General features: G+C 33.2%; 1 protein-coding gene across 3 annotated transcripts in view; it reads left to right on the forward strand.

The window, feature by feature from the left end:
* The window catches only part of DCLK1 (doublecortin like kinase 1), a 393,205-nt gene that overhangs the window by 26,277 nt on the left and 349,180 nt on the right, over positions 1-17,748 (forward strand). For all 3 annotated transcript variants that reach the window (XM_051986464.1, XM_051986465.1, XM_051986469.1), the window contains exon 3: positions 3,823-4,169. In XM_051986464.1, coding sequence (XP_051842424.1) covers positions 3,823-4,169 — 347 coding nt within the window. The remainder of the gene's footprint in view (positions 1-3,822; positions 4,170-17,748) is intronic.

Here is a 17,748-nt window from a genome sequence, read left to right on the forward strand (position 1 = left end):
TTATCTGCCATGACTAAAATTCTTTTCCTCTTCCTCTTTATCCTCTGACTTCTCTGTCTTCCTTCAAGATATAGATAAAATCCCACATTCTGCAAGAAGCCTTTTCTGATCCCTCTTAATTCTAGTGCCTTCCTTCTATTATCTCTAATTTATGTTGTATATAGCTTGTTTCTACATTGTTATTTACATGTTTTCTTCCCTTCTGGATTGTGAGCTTTTAGAGGGCAGGGAGTATCCTTTGCCTTTCTTTGTATCCCCAGTGCTTAGTAAGCACACACTAGGTGCTTACTGAATAGTTATTGACTCACTGACGGTACCCTTGATCACAACCCCTCATTCTCATCTAATAGGTTCTCTCTAGAACTTACATTTGAAGAAAACTGTCCAGGTGAATCATACACATTGCTCTCCCAGATCCACTCCTGGTTTCATACTCTCTCCTTGTCCTGGTGTGGATGGTTATCTTTTTCTTACCCATCTCCCCCTTTCTGCTTTGTTTTGATGATGTGTAGGAATGAGAGAGATCCTCTCTCTGCTCACAGATCTAGATCCAAATGGGAAAGAATGCACGAACCCCAAAGTCTGTGGCAAAAAAGTAAGTTTTATTTTTCACTAAGAAGCTCCTTCTCTCTTAGTGGGCAGATTTCTTAATGAAGAAATTTGCCAAGAATGGATTTGCAGAATCCTATTATATTAACAAATCTTGGGGCAGTTTGAATTGATTATCAGATTAGGATCTCCCAATTCAATGAAATTACTTTAAATTTTATTTTTTCAGAATTTAGAGTTTCCTGAATGGGGATTCAACTACCCAATGTGGGATCATTTGCCCGAGATTTCCAATTGAATGATGCTGCTTATCTCTGTCTGGAAAATGTGCCTCTTTCCAGACTCTCTAGAGTCCCCCCCACCAAATCTCTCTTCTTTTGCAGATCAAAGGGGACACAATTTCAGTGATTATTTTACAGGTTAAAGGGGACACAATTTTTACAGAGTTTACCACCATCATTTCTACACATTAGAATATAATGTGCTTGAGATCACTGCCTTTCTTTTTGTTCATATTTATATTCAGAGGCTTACCATAGTGCCTGGCATATGGCCAATACAATATATTCTTGTTTTTTTGGCCTGATATCCTCAGTTCCTGTCTCCTCCCTCCCCTCCCTTCATTTTCAAACTTAGCTTCTTAATTGCCTCTTTCCCCATTTGGTTTTCAGCGCCCAGAAGAACATTGGGGTATGAATAAGGAGCTCCATATAGGATCTGACTTAGGCTGAGACAAACTAATGGTTTTCAAGGTTTCATCCTCCCTCTTCATTCCCTCCCCACCTATCTCCCACTTCCATCTTTCCCTTGGATACAGTTCATGACTTCCTGCCTAGCTCTCTAGTAGTTATTTTTGTGAGCTTGGCTTTGACCTAAACCAGACTTTCAGTCTCCTCTTCCCCTCCCCACCACATCTCCCTCAGGCTTGTTAATCTGTTAATTGTGGTTTATATTTTGTTTGGCCCTCATTTTTTCTCTCTTCCACCTGTGCCTGATACCTCTGGCTACAAATACATTCAGGTCTCCTCAATATTAAAAGAGCATTTACTTTGTTTTGTTAAAATTTTCATTCAACATCCTCTTTTCTCTGCTGCCAGAATTCTAAAAAGAATACTGTAGCCTCCCGTCTGCTCTTATGTCCCCATCATTATTTTCTCTGGGAAATTTTGTAATCTGACTTCTTTTTTCTGGAAATGCTCTCTCTGAGGTTAAACATAGCAGAGTGAATGAAGTGCTATGGGAAGAATCCAGGTTTCTGGGGGGTCCACCTCTTATCTTTGCTACTTATTAGCTTTGTGATCTTAGGTGAGCAGTTTTATTCTTCTGAGTCAGTCAGCAAAAGGAATAATATAGTATTATCTATTTCACATGTTGTAAAGTACCTTGTAAACATTAACTTCCCTGGAATGTCATTTGCTACCCAGATATAACAGAAGAGAGCAGATCACTCAAAAGAGTATACCTCATCAGGGGTAATTTAAGAGAGTACTGTTCTCTGAATTGGAGTTCCAGGTCTCAAACTTTGACTATGTATTTATGGGCTAATTTAATCCTCTTTCCTCATTTTTTAAATGGGGAGGATAATACCTCAATAGCACTTATCCTATCTGCATTAGGGGGCTGTTGTGATGAAAGTGTTTTGATGATCTCAGAGCACTATAAAAAAAAAAAAGTTTTTTTTTTCATTGCCAGATTCTATGGTTTCTCCTTCCTTATCATTGTTGATCTTTCTTTAGCAGCTCCTATGACTAGACCATCTCTTCTTTCTTAATAACTTCCTTCTCTTTTGGGTTTATGACATAATCATATTTGGATAGGTTTCCCTTTAGGTTCCTTTACTGTCGTCTTCACTAGTTCTCTCTATCCTGTAGATTTTGAGGTCCCTGATAGTTTAGTCCTTGGATTCTTCTCTCTCTTTATACCTAAGGCAAGTTAATCCATTCCTAGGACTTGAATTATTGTGTAGAGGGAAGTGACTCCTAAATTTGTATATTCATCTTCCAGTTGTATATATTTGAATGTCTTACCAACATCTCTACTTGAGATGTTCAAAACTAGCTCCTTCAAAAATTACCCCTCTTTTTAAATTGATATTAGCAGTGTGTCAAGTCCTGTTAATTCTCTCAAAATTCATCTCAAAAGAGATGAGACTTGTAAAGCACTTAGACCATGCCTGACACATAGTAGGCACTATATAAATGTAGTTATTACTATTATATTATATTATTATATTACTATTAGCCAACCTGTTCTTACCATTTAATTAATGGTATAGGATTACTAGATTAAAACCAAATTACCAGATTCATTAAAGCAATCTAGTTCATATTTCTGTTGGCTCCTATTTGGACTATTGTTATAGACTCATTATTGATTTCTACCTCTGGTGTCTCCTTCCTCCAATCTGTTCTCATTTCTAATTTTTATTTTCTGAATGCATTAGCCTACTTTATAATCTCTCTTCTCAAAATCCTGTTTTTTAAATTTACTACAGTTCAAAATCCAAACTCCTTAATTAAATATTCAACATATTGCATAGATATATTCTAGACTATCTTTCTTGTATCATGTTATGTTTCACATCTTGTATTGCCTTCTGTTATCCTTCATGGTCAGGTTCTATTTCTTCCTTTAAATTCCCCTGCTCTTATTTATGACTTTCTATAAGCACAGATTCATATCTTGATTTATGTTTTAGTTATTTGTGTGTGTGAATATATATATATACATATATATGTATATATATGTATATATGTATATAAATCTGCCTTCACTACTTCTGGGCTTTGCCATATATCCTGCTGTTAAATTCTTAGGATTTCCAGGCCTTTTCTTCCATCCTACAACTGAACTCTCTTATATATGTTATCTACTTTAATTAGAATGTGATCTGTCTCACTTTTCTATTTGTATTAATAAATAGATCAGAACAGTGGTTGATAATAAATATTTCATAATTTTCATTCATCCACTAGATTGAATGTTCCTTGAGGGCAGAAGCTATCATTTTTCATCTTTATGTCACCTGTCATAGGCCTTGTGTATAAAAAACACTATAGAAAAAGTTTTAATCCAGCATGCCAGAATAGAAATAACCATCTTATCTCCCCTGATTATTGATTATTAGACCATATTTTCTTTTCTTTAAATTTTACAGCTGGCTCTTGCCTCTAGTAGGAGGAGAAGAAACCAGAGAATAAAGAGAAAAGAAGGAAATCAGGTTTTTATTTATCAGATAAATGGATAAATCATTTTTCTCCTTTCCTTTTCTAGGAGAGAGTTATGTATGTGGGTCAATAGAACCCTTCAAGAAACTGGAGTATACCAAGAATGTAAACCCTAATTGGTCAGTCAATGTCAAGACAACTTCTGCTTCCCGTACGGTGTCTTCGCTTGCCACTGCCAAAGGCAGCCCCTCAGATGTGAGAGAGAATAAGGATTTCATTCGGCCCAAACTAGTCACCATCATCAGAAGTGGTGTGAAGCCACGTAAAGCTGTCCGAATTCTGCTCAACAAGAAGACCGCCCATTCATTTGAGCAGGTTCTCACTGATATAACTGATGCCATCAAACTGGATTCAGGAGTGGTTAAACGCCTATATACCCTAGATGGGAAGCAGGTAAGATGCTTTTGGAAATGTATTTTCTTCCAAATTCTCTGTAACTCTAAGGTTTAAAAGAGGAGATGTAAGACTAGATGGGCACATGGAAAATACTTTGTTGCTTAAGTTGTTTCACTCAGAAGCATTCTGAAAGATTTGCCTTTTATAGTGTAACAGAATTGACCATTTGAAGAATAAATAAAACTAAAAGATGGAAGGAGTTTGAATAATTAAACAAATATATGTGTAATATATGTGTGTGTGTGTGTGTGTGTGCGTATGTATGTAAATTATAAATATAGGCACATGTAAAATATAGAAATATATAAATGATAATATGTGTGTATGTATATTTATTCACAATGTATACATAGATAAATATGTATGTGTATATATTAACAATTTTAATACTACTGATCACAATCAATTACAACTACTCCAGGGGTGTGCTGAAATCAGATCATACCAATTCAGGACCCAATTGTTAAATACTAAGTGTGACCATTGGAAATGCTGCAAATCAGAGCTTGATTTATTATTTTGTTGCTTGTCTACACTTAATAAAGTGATGGAGAAAATATTAATTAATGTAGATTAAACTTAAAAGTGCATTGTGCAGACACAATTTTTTTTTCCTACCTGAGAGCTGATTGAAAATATTTACCAGCACACCCAATCTAGTTCTTATTATGCCAGGAAGTAATGTGTTATGAATCCAAGTTTGGCTATAACTCAAAACATAGCAGTAACCAAGAGATGGTATTAATATTAATTTATTTGATTCAGATTAGGTTTTATTCCTCTGTACATGAGTAAATTCCAGTAAAGTGATGTATTAAAATGTTAAAGATTCTAAAGAGATCTAAAGAGTGAAGAACTTCTGACTGATGTTGAAAGGTATGTTTTTATATACTGTAAATTTTGTATTTACAAAGACAGAAGTGTAAAAATTATGAATTTTCCTTTATTTCACATATTTGCTAATGTCTTTTGACTTAAATTCATAGGGTTAATATTAAAACTTTATAATAACTTACAGGGAATTAAATTATATGACCTCCTATCTACTTATCTACTTTTCATACACTTTCTACTAATATTAAAATTATAAAGTAACACAAATCAAGAGAAACTCTGGTTATGAATAGAATCAGATAAGTAGAGTGAGATTTAAAAGTTGTTCTGAGAAAATAATTAAAAAGGACTTTCTAATATATTTTTGATTGACAATTGGTCTTCAGGATTGTGATATCTAAGTATTCTTTGAAAAAATAATATATATTTTATCATGGTGATTTGGAACAGTTAGATGAATAATACAAACTAAAAGTCAAACAAAACTAGGGAGTCATTTAAAAATTAATTATCATTTATTCCTTATATTTATAAGAGTATGAATCTATTGAAATAAATTTAATCTCTCTAAAAGATAAGCAGTTGACATCATATCCTATAAAATTGGCAAATTAAAAAAGGCAGTTTTATATGCCATTACTCCAAGAATGTATTTTTCTGATGGGATCTGATTGCATTGGTTCCCAAATATTCATGTTTTGTGAATTTTATAAACAAGCACATTTACTTGAGGTTGTTTGTTTGAATTTTCATATGATTTGTGGCATTTCCATTTGCCTGTTCATTTTTTCTAATTATAATCTGATAAAAAGTAAATATGGATGAATAATCTGAGTGATTACTTTTCCCTAACCTGTTAAAGGTTTAGTTTCCAATAATATATACTCCAAGTTTCATTACTATATCAGCTAGAGTTCAACAAGAGCTTTGCTGACATTCCAAACATATTGAATTATAAGAAAGGTAATGTAGAGAGTTCACTGTTTTAAGAACACTTTGGTGAATTCTTTGTAAGGAGAACAACTGATCTTTTTTATCTAAAATTTTGTATTCTTTATATCTTTTTTGGAAGGCTCCTTTGATCACTGAATAAATGAATGGAAATTACACAATCCATAAATTTCATATTAATAAATGTATGCCCTCATTTTTATTTGCTATATTTGATATGTCTGACACTAATGTTCTGTTCTTCTACTTTAAAAAAAGCACTTTAGTACTCTTGATTAAGTTACTAATGTTTTCTCATTTCAAAACTTCAAATTACTTCCAAATACTCTCATTTTGGCACCATTTTGTAAGATGGAAAATTGACCAGTATAATTATCTCCTTTGTCCTGGTGGTAGATTACTTAGGGTATTGAAAGGAAAAACTTATAATCTGATTTTCAATGTAGTTTTTTTCAAGGACAAATTAATTTAAGTTGCTCTGTATATGGACACCCTTTATTAATAACACCAGTATTCCAAAGGGGAACATAATAGATAACTGTATATGTATGTAATAATAGTAAAACAAATATTCAAGAAGCCATAAAAAAACCTATAATGGACATGATCTCAGGTGATTAAGTGTTCCATAATTTTAGTTTTCCATTTGCCATGAGTAAATATCTTTGAATGACCTAACTTTAAAGTGATTTCTCCTTGATTGAAATATTAATTCATGATCTTTCCTAAGGTGAGCATCATCCTGTAACTCACTAGGGTCTTCTCAAAGTACTCTGGCTGAGGTTCTCCCTCCAGCTCATCATGGATTTTTGTTGCCTTATACTAGAAGGTGCTCTCTGGCATTAGTGTTAAGACTTTAAATCCCTTTCTCATCTTCTCCAGGATCTTCTTGGATCATAGGTATCACAATGACTGCTTTTGTTCCTGTAACCAAGCTCACATTTCTTCAAAATCTTCATGGTGAATAGATATATCCAAAGAAGACCACTGGGAGTTTTTTTTAAAACTACCTTCTCCTATAATGAAATGCTCCAAAACCATTTTGTCAATTGTGTGTATGCTGTTTCTCAAAAGTTCATTGTGATATTATGGCATTCTCCCATAGGATTTTTCTGAAGAGTTTTCTAAAAAGTCAGGAACTGCAGAGGAATCGGAGACAAAAATATTAAGATTTTTGTGCTCTGGTGCTCAGAAAGAGCAAACTTTTTCACAGACTGTGGGAGCTTTAGTATGGCTTTTGGGGAAAAGATAGATCTGCTCCCATAAGCAGTTTGCTGAAATGGCAGCTGTGGACAGTCTTGGCATCCTTGAACAGTGGAGAGAATAAATTGCCTTTTCCCTAGGTTCCCCTCTGAGTTGTACTTCTTCATATCCAATAAAACACTGGTAACTTCTGCAACCAATTTCTTATGGAGCCCACATTTTTCTTTAGTGGTCCTCAACTCTTAATTGCATAGCATTCTCAAGTGTTCTCTCTCTCCTTTTTTTTATTTTAATAGTTAACATTTATAAAGCAATTTTAGTTTTGCAGAATGTTTGCATTTTTAATCTGATTTGAAGTGATCTGAATCTTTTTGTTTTTTTAAGTATCACATGAACCAAAAGGAATAACTCATGGAGAATTTCTATAAGTTGAATTTCTTATAGAATCTGTAGAGGTAAAATTCTTTAGTTTGATATCAGTTTGATCAAATTGTGTTGTAACATTTAAGTCAATGGTTGAAGTCAATTTAACAAATATTTATTGAGCAACTCTTGCATAAAAAGTCCTGTTTTGCTTGCTGAGAGAGAAAATAAATAAAACCACCAGGAAAATCTAATTGGGAATAAGCAAAGTGGCACCCTAACTTTCCTCCAATTAGTGTGAACCTTTGAATAGACTGTTTGCTCTAAGATCTCTGACAATAGTATCATTAATATTTATTGATGGGGTAGCTATGTTGTACAATAGACACAGTGCTGGGTCTGGAGTCAGACTCATCTCCATGAATTCAAATCTGGCCTCGGATACTTACTAGCTGTGCGACTCTGGGCAAGTCATTTAACCCTATTTGATTCAGTTTTCTTATCTATAAAATGAGCTGGGGAAGGACATGGCAAATCACTACAGTATCTCTGCCAGGTATATCCCAAATGGGGTCACAAAGATTCAGGAATAACTGAAATTAACTGAACAACAAGCCCCCATTTATATTGTTTTGTACTTTGATTAGAGATGATCACATACATGAAGCTGAAAATTTAGTAAGAAATCATGACTTGCATCTTTTCCAATTCACTCCTCTTCTAGCAACTTTAAACACTATGTGACTAGAATAATGAGCAAGGATTGCAATGGAAGGAGGAACATGGTAAGATTCACCTTCTCATTGTTCTGGTACCTTGCAAAAAGGAAAAGATCATTTTTCTAGTAGAGGGCTACTTTCCCCTATTCTATTACTTTTATATTGACCAAAGAGTCTGAAAAGCAAGATTTTTTCCCCTTGTATCTCCCCTATGTCCCCCCTACCACAGTCAAGCTTTAATCTTTAGTACTTTCTCTGCTGGTTGCACAAACAATCTGCCAAAAAACCTTTTTGCCCAGATGGCATTTGCAGTGTGATTATTTTTCCTAAGTGATTAAAGTCAGCTCAAACTGTACATGATTGCTAGAAAGAAACCATGGCACATCTCCTAACTTCCAACATTGTATACAGGGGCATCTGTGGCCTTTTTGGGGAGCCTGCTGCTTTGAGCCATTAAATCTTTCAAATCTGTGATTATTGGATCTTTCCTTATAAATGCAAAGAGCAACAAATCTCTAAGCAGCCTAACTCAAGAAAATATCTTACTGTAAAGATCACTGATAAAGCTCTCTACAAGTTATTTTTTCCAAAATTGAGCTATAAGAAAGAAAGTAGGCCTCCATTCCTTCTTACTTCTCTCATTATTTCTGAGGGAAAAGTCTGATTAGAGATATTTTTTCTGAATGAGAGATATTTATTATTCATATGTCTGATCACACCTTTACTAACTCATACTAAAGAACCACAGAGAGAAGCAGCAAGCTATAATATTGGGAGTTCAAGAATTTAAAATCTTTAGCTTTGAGAGAATCAAATCAGGGTATTTCTTATAGCTGTGACTATGAAGGTAATCATGAACTATAAGATAGATAATTTAAATTCATGAAATTGAAAAGCTTTTGCAAAAACAATATTAACATAACTAGGATAAGAAGGAAAATGGCTGATTGGAGAAAAAAAAATCTTTGTTTTCCATCTTGGGTACTGCTATAAATCTAGAAGATCAAAAGCTATTCTCCAATGAATAAGTGGCCAAAAATTGACAACCATGTAAAAGACTGATCCAGGTCACTAAGAATACAAATACAAACAATTCTAGGGTTTCACTTCATACCCAGAAAATTACCGAAGATGACAAAAGATAGAAATAATCAGAGTTGGAGGAACTGAGGAAAGTTGGGTACTGATTCAAACAAATTGGAAAGTAATTTGGAACTGAGATAAAAAAATAACTAAAATGTATTCTTTTTGACCTTGAGATCTTACTTCTAGGAACATACCCCAGATAGTATAATGATTTTTATACTAATGATTTTTATTGGTTCCACATATACCAATTTTTTTTTACAGTAGCAAAGAAAGGAGAACAAATTAGATGCCAGTCATTTGGGGAATGGCTAAAGAGACTGTACATGAATTGATATAATAACATTGCAATAGACACCCTTGACAAGCACACTACTTCTTGTTTTATGAATCATTTGATAGTAGTAATCAGAGGAGTTATTGATTGTATCTATCATGTAATCTGTATGATGTTCTTTGAAGCCAAATTATTTTGCTAGTCAATAAAGAATAAATAGAATAGATTCTTACATTTTTGCATGTTTCAGTTAATTGTATGATTGCAAAAGTTTGAGCTGCAGTAGAATATCATATATTAAAAACCTTCCTGACTTAGTGTTTCAACAAGTATTCAGGGCTGTGCCTAATTCAGGTCAAGAGACTGTAAGTTTCTGTTTGATATTGGAACAAAATGAAATAGTCATAGGTCATTCCACATTTTAACAAAATGAGATTTACTCAGCACAGCAGGAGACAGATATTCAACAATGATGTGCATTGAGGACCCATCAAATTGATTCAGCTGAGTGAAGCTCTCTTGTCTGAACTGCCCATCATTTTCCACCAGTCTGGTCTCAAAGAGTACTTGGAGCTCTTCCTGACTATTTTGTAATCCAAAAATGATGTCAACAGCTCGAGCCTTTATTCCCCTGAGCCATTTATGTCTCAAGGAAAGTTTCAGTACCTTTTCAGGAAACAATAGCCTACCTTCCATGGGGGAAGGAATTAGTCCGTGTATATACTTATTATATTCATAAAGATTTTATAGATGTAGGAAAAAAGTATAGTTATTTATGTAGCCTCAATTGCCTTTTCAGTTTTTTATAGAATTTTTTTAGTTTAGTATATTCCCTTTTCAGATTTCCTGAGAAATTGATTTTTCAATGTAATCAGAAGTTCTAATGATATCTTCATTGATTTAATTAATTACTGATTTTATTAATATAAAATATTTTATTTATAGAAAATTTTATGATTTACAAGTGCTTTTAAAATCAATCAGGCAATTGAGGGTACATAATTTACAACAATTCTGTAAAGTACACAGTGGATGTAATATTTTCCAATTTATAGATTAAGAAACTGAGATTTACAGAGCTATGGTAATCATGAAATAGTTTAATAGTAAGATCCTTGAAAGTAGCTACTATATCTTCTGTGCTGTGTATGTGTATATGCTAATCTTTTTCATATATTCATATGTTTGCATGCACATTTCATATGTCATTATACACCCTGTGTTTTTATGTTTAAAATCATTCTTATGATATGTAAAAAGAATCTATAAATCACATTGTTTCAGCATAGACACTTTTAGCTTTGTATTCGATTTTTAACATTAAAATTAGAAATCAGCTTTCACAACAGATAAGGGCAGAATTCTCAACAAAGATAGGGACGCTGAACCAATGTGATTTATAGATGCAGAAACTGAGGCAAACTGGGTTAGGTGACTTGCCCAGGACCACAGCTATTAAGTGTCTAAGAAAATATGTGTCTGAGTATATGAGGTAACATGAGTCTTCCTGACTCCAGATTCTGCACTCCATACACTGAACCACCCAGCTGCACCCTTTTACTTCATATTATTGAAATTATCTCCTATTGTGTGTGACCCTGGGCAAGTCACTTAACCCAGTTTGCCTCAGTTTCTGCATCTGTAAAATTAACTGGAGAAGGAAATGGAAAACCACTCTAGTATCTTTGCCAAGAAAACCCCAAATAGGTTCATCAAGAGTCAGGCATTACTTCCTAGCTGTGTGACTCTAAGCAAGTCATTTAACCCCAATTACTTCCAAAAAAAAAGTTTAAAAAAAGAGTCAGTCATGACCGGCGATGACTGAACAATAGCAACAAAAAGCTTTTATATGAACAAAATTAGTGTAGCTATGATAAAATAGGAAAATCATTGATTGAAGGGAAAATCTGTTTCAGATATGTTTGGTAAGGTAATTTAAGATTCATGTTTCTGTTTTCTATATAGATCCAAGAAATTAAGCAATGGATAAGTGGTAAAAAGATATAATAATATCTCATATTTATAGAGAGCTTTAAGGTTTGCAAATTGCTTTTTGCATATTATCTGATATGAATGGAATACTTAATTACAAACTAGTAAAAATTAAATAAGAAATTGTGAAGTATTTAACAATTTCTGGCACATATAAAGTTCTATAACAATGTTAGTTATTATTACTATCAACATTGTTAATCATTTTTAAAATCACAAATAAGAGAATTTCTATCAAAAGAATTCTGAGATTTTACCATGCGCCCAAAAGACAACAGAAAAAAATAGCATTGGAGAGACTAAAGAAAGTTGATGTATTTACTATTGATAGCACTGTGAATTGGTCAGACCATTCTGGAAAACAGTTTGGAATCATGCTAAAAAAAAGTGACTAAAATGTCTATATTCTTTTCCCCAGAGATCTCATTACTTTATCTGTTCCCAAGGAGGTCTAAGATAGAAACAAACATTCCATGTAATAGCTTGTTTTGTAGTAGCAAAAAATAGGAAATAAAGTCCATGACTGTAAATTAGAGAAAAGGTAAAAAAATTAGACTACATGAATATAAAAAAATACTATTATTACATGAGAAATGACAAGGTTGAATTCAGAAGAGTATGAAGAATTCATTCACATGAACTTATATGAAACAGAATGAAGTAAACAGAACCAGGTTAAACTATTACAAGCAATGTTTACAATACTAAAGAAGAAAGAACAACAAAAAAGCCTGGAGGAAATGGAGAAGGGACTGAATTATGAGAAATTGTAGTGACTAAGATTGACTACAATTTCTCATAATTCAATCCACTTCCTCTTTTTTGTGGAAATGACATATGAACATCTAGTAATACTACATCTATTGTCAGACATGACTGACGTGGTTTCGTTTAAATGCCTTTTTCTTTTCATTTAAAAAAAACCATTATTACAAGGGATACGTTCCTAAATAGAGGAGAGTAAAGGGATACTTTTCTGGGAAGGTAAAGGTAATGTAAAAGTAAAAAGTAGGATTTAATAGGATACATTTTAATCAAAAGAAAATAGATCACATTACATTTCATTTACTATTTTGGACTCCCTAAAGTCTGTAAGGATAGGTCTAGCAGATATTAGTATTCTCCTATTAGAGATGAGTAAAGGAAAGCTCTAAAATTATTTGACTTGTTCACTATCCTGTATTTCACAAATAGTCTTCTGGCTATAAGATTATGAACTCAATGTGCATAACCTCATGTTCTGTGATTTTTCAAATATCTTCAATCAAAAAAATGAATTGTTAGGATATCACTCACTCTTTTCAAATGATATAGAAAGTGCTAACATCTGAGAAAAGTAGTCTTGGGCACAAAGAATTAAAAATATGGAGCTTTGTGTTTAGACTTTTTCCATTCCTAAATGTAGAGTTTGGGGTCTATTGTGGAATTGTTATGTTATGTATTATGAAAGCGCACATGACCCCTTTCAGAGATGCTTGACATACTGTTGCTTTTTACATAAATTACTTCTAATTTATGTGGCTGTCAAAATGAAACTGAATTTCCTCTTAAAATATGATACATATTCAGATTTTCATATGACATTAAATATCTTAATTGAGTCAGTAATTAGGAAAAGCATTTTATCTGCTTTCAAATAAAAAGGTACTTAAAATAGTTCTGCCAATAGGTCTGAGAAATGGAAATTTATACTGTAATATAAATATACTGTTTTAGGTAATAGATCCTATTGATATATAAGCCTTTGGTCTTATGCCTCTCTTATAGAGCTACTTCCTTAATATCAGGAAAGTTAAAATTTTTGGTGGTTGCTTGGAACAGTGGAAATTGTGCTATATTTGGAATTAGAGAACTTGGGTTCAAATCTTTTTTCTGACACCTATAACCTGTGTGAGCTTTGATAATTTAATAAACCTTTTTATTCTTCAGCTTCTTCAACTGTAAAGTGAGGGAATGGGTTGTATAACATTCCAAAGTTCCTTCTAGCTCCAATTCAATGATCTCTTTGAAAATTCCTTTCAGGCAACAGTTGTCTTTCTGATGATATACATTGTGATGTGTAGTATATTTTATAGAATTGATATGTTAATTGTTGAGTTGTTTTTAGTCATGTCTGACTTTTCATATCCCCATTTGGGGTTTTCTTGACAAAGATACTAAAGAAGGCCATTTCCTTCTCCAACTCATTTTAAAGATGACAAAACAAAGAGAGTTAAGTGACTTGCCCAGAAAAACACAGTCAGATTTAAGCCAAATTTGAATTCAGGAATAGGGGTCTTCCTAACTCAAAGCCTAGCACTCTATATATTCCATGCCATGGACTGTTTGGATCCAAATTGGCTAATAAATGAATTTCTGTGAAATGAATCCTATCTTCCTATTGTCTTTTATTCTAAAATCATATATTTTCTCATAGAGATTTTCAATGGGCTCAATTGAACATTTTTTTTATAAAGAAAGTAGTGATGACAAAATTCCCCATGCTATGTTGGATCTTAGAGCACTATGAAGGACTTTATCAGATTTCCCTAGTTTTGAGAGATTTCTCTCAGATTAAAATTCTTTTTTTCTTTAAATGTGTCAGAGGAAATAATGTGAAGATATCTATGTGTGTATATATATTTGTGTGTGTATTATATATGTATATATATTATATATATTCAGATAGATATGATATATACTGAGGAAAGACATTGGGGATAGCTTGGGAGGAAGATCTGGAAATGCCTTTTACAAAATGTAAGATTTGAACTGAGTCTTGAAGGAGGCCAGGGAAGCTAGTAGTTGTAGATGAGGTGAGCATTTTGGGCATAGGGGTCAGCCTCTGCAAAGGCATAGAGTTGGGGGGTAAAGTTATATGTAAGACAAATATAGTTGTATTATATAAGATATGGAAAGAAGGAAAAGTGTAAGAAAAATGGAATAATGGGAAGAGCCAAGTTATCAAGGGTTTTAAAATCCAGAGGAGATTTTATATTCAATTCTGAGATAATTAAGAGTGGAATTTGAGTAGAACATAATCAGAACTATACTAAAGGAAAATCATTTTGGCAACTAAGTGGAGGATGGATTGGAGTGAGAAGAGATAGGGAGGCCAAGATGGGATGGGGAATGGCCAGAAGCTTATTGCAGGGGTACAGTTTGAGATAAGGAGAACCTGCACCAGCATAGAATTTTTTTATGAGCGGATAAATGATTTTTACAAGAGGCATTATAAAGGTTAAAAAATGACAATTCTTGGCCATTGATTAGATATGTGGTATGAGTGGCAATAAGGAGTTAGAAATGAACTCTTGGCAGGCTAGTGAAACCTGTGTACCACTTTATAATAATGTTTTAAAGTGCATAAAAATAAAATTTTTAGTATTATAAAGCAATTCAATTATATTAAAGTACAATTGTAAAAATATTATAAAATAAAACAAGGTCATGGTACTTAAAATTAAGAATTCATGGTGTAGAGAGAGAAGCCCAGGACAGAGCTGTGGGAGAAACTCACTGTTGGTAGGTATAGTGGGTAGGTATCTTTTGTTCTTCTGGATGAAGATCTTGTAAAGGAGACTGAGAAACAGTAGTCCCATGAGTAGGAACAAGAGAGGAAAGTACACAATGTCATAAAAACTTAGGGAGAAGATGGGCTTCAGAAGAAAAATGTAATTGAAATTTCAATTCATTTCAATTTCAAAAACTACAAAATAGTTCAAGTTTGAGGATTGAGAAAAGGTCATTTTAAATGTGACGAGATTTTTTAAGAATTTAGGAGGTCACTGTTAACTTCAGAGATAACAGTTTCAGTTGTATGATTATGTCATAGCCTGACTCTAAAGAGCTCATAAGTAAGATAAGAGGAAAAGTAAGGTAAGGAGGGGTTTCATAGAATTATACATTTAAAAGAGGACCTGTCCAACCCTTTAATTTTATAGATGAGCAGACTGATATCTTGGGATATTGTCATTTGCCCAATATCTTATAAGTATTTATTAAATAATTGAGTTGAGATTTGAACCCAGACCTTTTGTTCTTAATCCAATATTCTGATCATTGCACCACAATGTTCTTTGTTTGAGGTTTGTTAAATTTTGAGATATCTGTTCATATGTCCAGGAGGCCACCTCAGTATGCCAAAGTGAAAATAATGATTAAGCTTTAATCAGTCTACTAATGGGAATTTGAATTCAAGTAGTCTCTTCTCAATGCATCAGCCCTTACTTCTTCATAAAAGTAGCTGTGACCATAAATGATCTCATCCACCATCTTTATAGCATGAAAATCATTATATACGAACCTCAAATCAAATAAAGGAAAGCAGAGATATTCTTTTAGAGCCTCAAATTAATCTTCTGAGTCGAGACAATTGTTATTAATCTTTCCATCAGTGGCTGAGCCTTCTAGTGAATAAAAGAAAATTAATCAATAACTCTTAACTGAATTTTATATGGCTTTGATGACTGGCCTGATAAGAAATTGTGGAGTGAAAGGTATTTATCCTAGCTAATTATTCAGCTTCCCAAGTCCAGCAGTTGAAGGAATCTATGACATTACAGTGACAGAATGCAGCAGATTTTTTCTGATTAATCTTTAAAAACTGAATAAAGTGATTAGAAGGCCACTCCTCAAATTAAATGATTTTTTAAAATCATTTTTTAAAGTCTTTTTAAAAGTGCTATTTCTTAAGCACCCTTTCCATAGCAGTAGATAGCTTAAACAAATTAATTTAATTTGTATTTTGGGTAGTAAAATGATATGGGGTACATGATTTGAGATTATATAGTATTAGCAAGAGAAGAGAGTAGGTAATAAAATAGCGTTAAGAGAGCATCTAGTGGTACTCAATACTTAATGCTGGATACATAATAGAGGTGCTTAATAAATGTTTATTGACTAATTGAATGATTGACTCAAGGAGTTTGCCACCAATCTCAGATTAACTTCACTCCTAGTATACTGAAAGAATTTTCAGACTCAATTCTTTTCAATGCTTCTTGAAACACTGTAGAAAATATGGCAGGGTTTGGAGTACTGGAGCCAAGGCAAAAACTGTGATACAACCTAAGGCTTTATTAAGAAAGGTTTAGTGTCTAAAACAAGGGTGCCAGTTGTACTGCTTTGCTTTACTCTGGTCAGACCATACCTTAATCATTTTTTATCCAGTTATAGAAACATAGATTTAGAAGTGGAAGGGGTTTTAGAGCCCATCATGTTCAGTGTCCTCATTCTACAAATGAGTAAATTGAAGCACAAAGAGATCATGTAACTGATCCAAAATCTCCAGTCTGAGATAGGATTTAAACTCATGTTTTTCAGACTCCTATCCTGTAAGCTACAAAGTCTACCATTTTCACCACCATGTTTTAAGAATGGCATTGATAAACCTCTTCTCTACTTCAGAGAAGGGCAGCCAGGATACCTAGATAGAGAGAGTAGAGAATATATCATGCTAAGCTTGGTTGGAACAAACAGATTGCTAACTTTTGATGCTGACAAAGTATATACAAATATGGTTAGTTTCTAATAGGATTGTCGTATGGAACAAGGCTTACATGTGTTCTGGTCGATCTCAGAGATCAGTAATAGAAGAAATGAGTGGAAGTTCTGGAGAGATAAATTTTAACTTAAAATTAGGAAGTATAGCTTTATGATTAGACCTTTCCAAAAGTATTTCTCTCAAAAGGGAGTGTGTTCCCTAATAATGGAAGCTCCAGAGAAAAGTCATATATACTCCACAAATACTTGTTGGGTGTTCAATAGAAGGAACTGAGCAATTAATTGGAAAAGATTTTCCCTTAGATCTTTTCCAATTGTGAGGTTTTTATATTTTTTTTTTCTTTAAGAAAGGCTGACACTTTTATATTCTTTTGTCATACTACCCCATTGTGGAAACTTATATGGTTGGTATTTAGTTTTAGTGTTCACTGGAGTTCAATAAAAGTTATAATCTTTGTTAGGAATGTTGTTATCATTGATACCTGAAAAAAAATAATTCTTTTTTCCCCTATTAGTCATAGAGAAGTGCCATTCTAAACTTATGCAATGTTAAAATCCAAATGTCTTTTCAAAATGTTTGGGAAAATAAGCCTAATAGTGGGTTGTTAATACTAGAAAGTTTGAGCTTTAGTACACTGGTAAAAAAAATCAATCACCAGATATCTTT

Source organism: Antechinus flavipes, chromosome 3, assembly GCF_016432865.1.
Source record: "Antechinus flavipes isolate AdamAnt ecotype Samford, QLD, Australia chromosome 3, AdamAnt_v2, whole genome shotgun sequence".
Taxonomy (NCBI): Eukaryota; Metazoa; Chordata; class Mammalia; order Dasyuromorphia; family Dasyuridae; genus Antechinus; species Antechinus flavipes.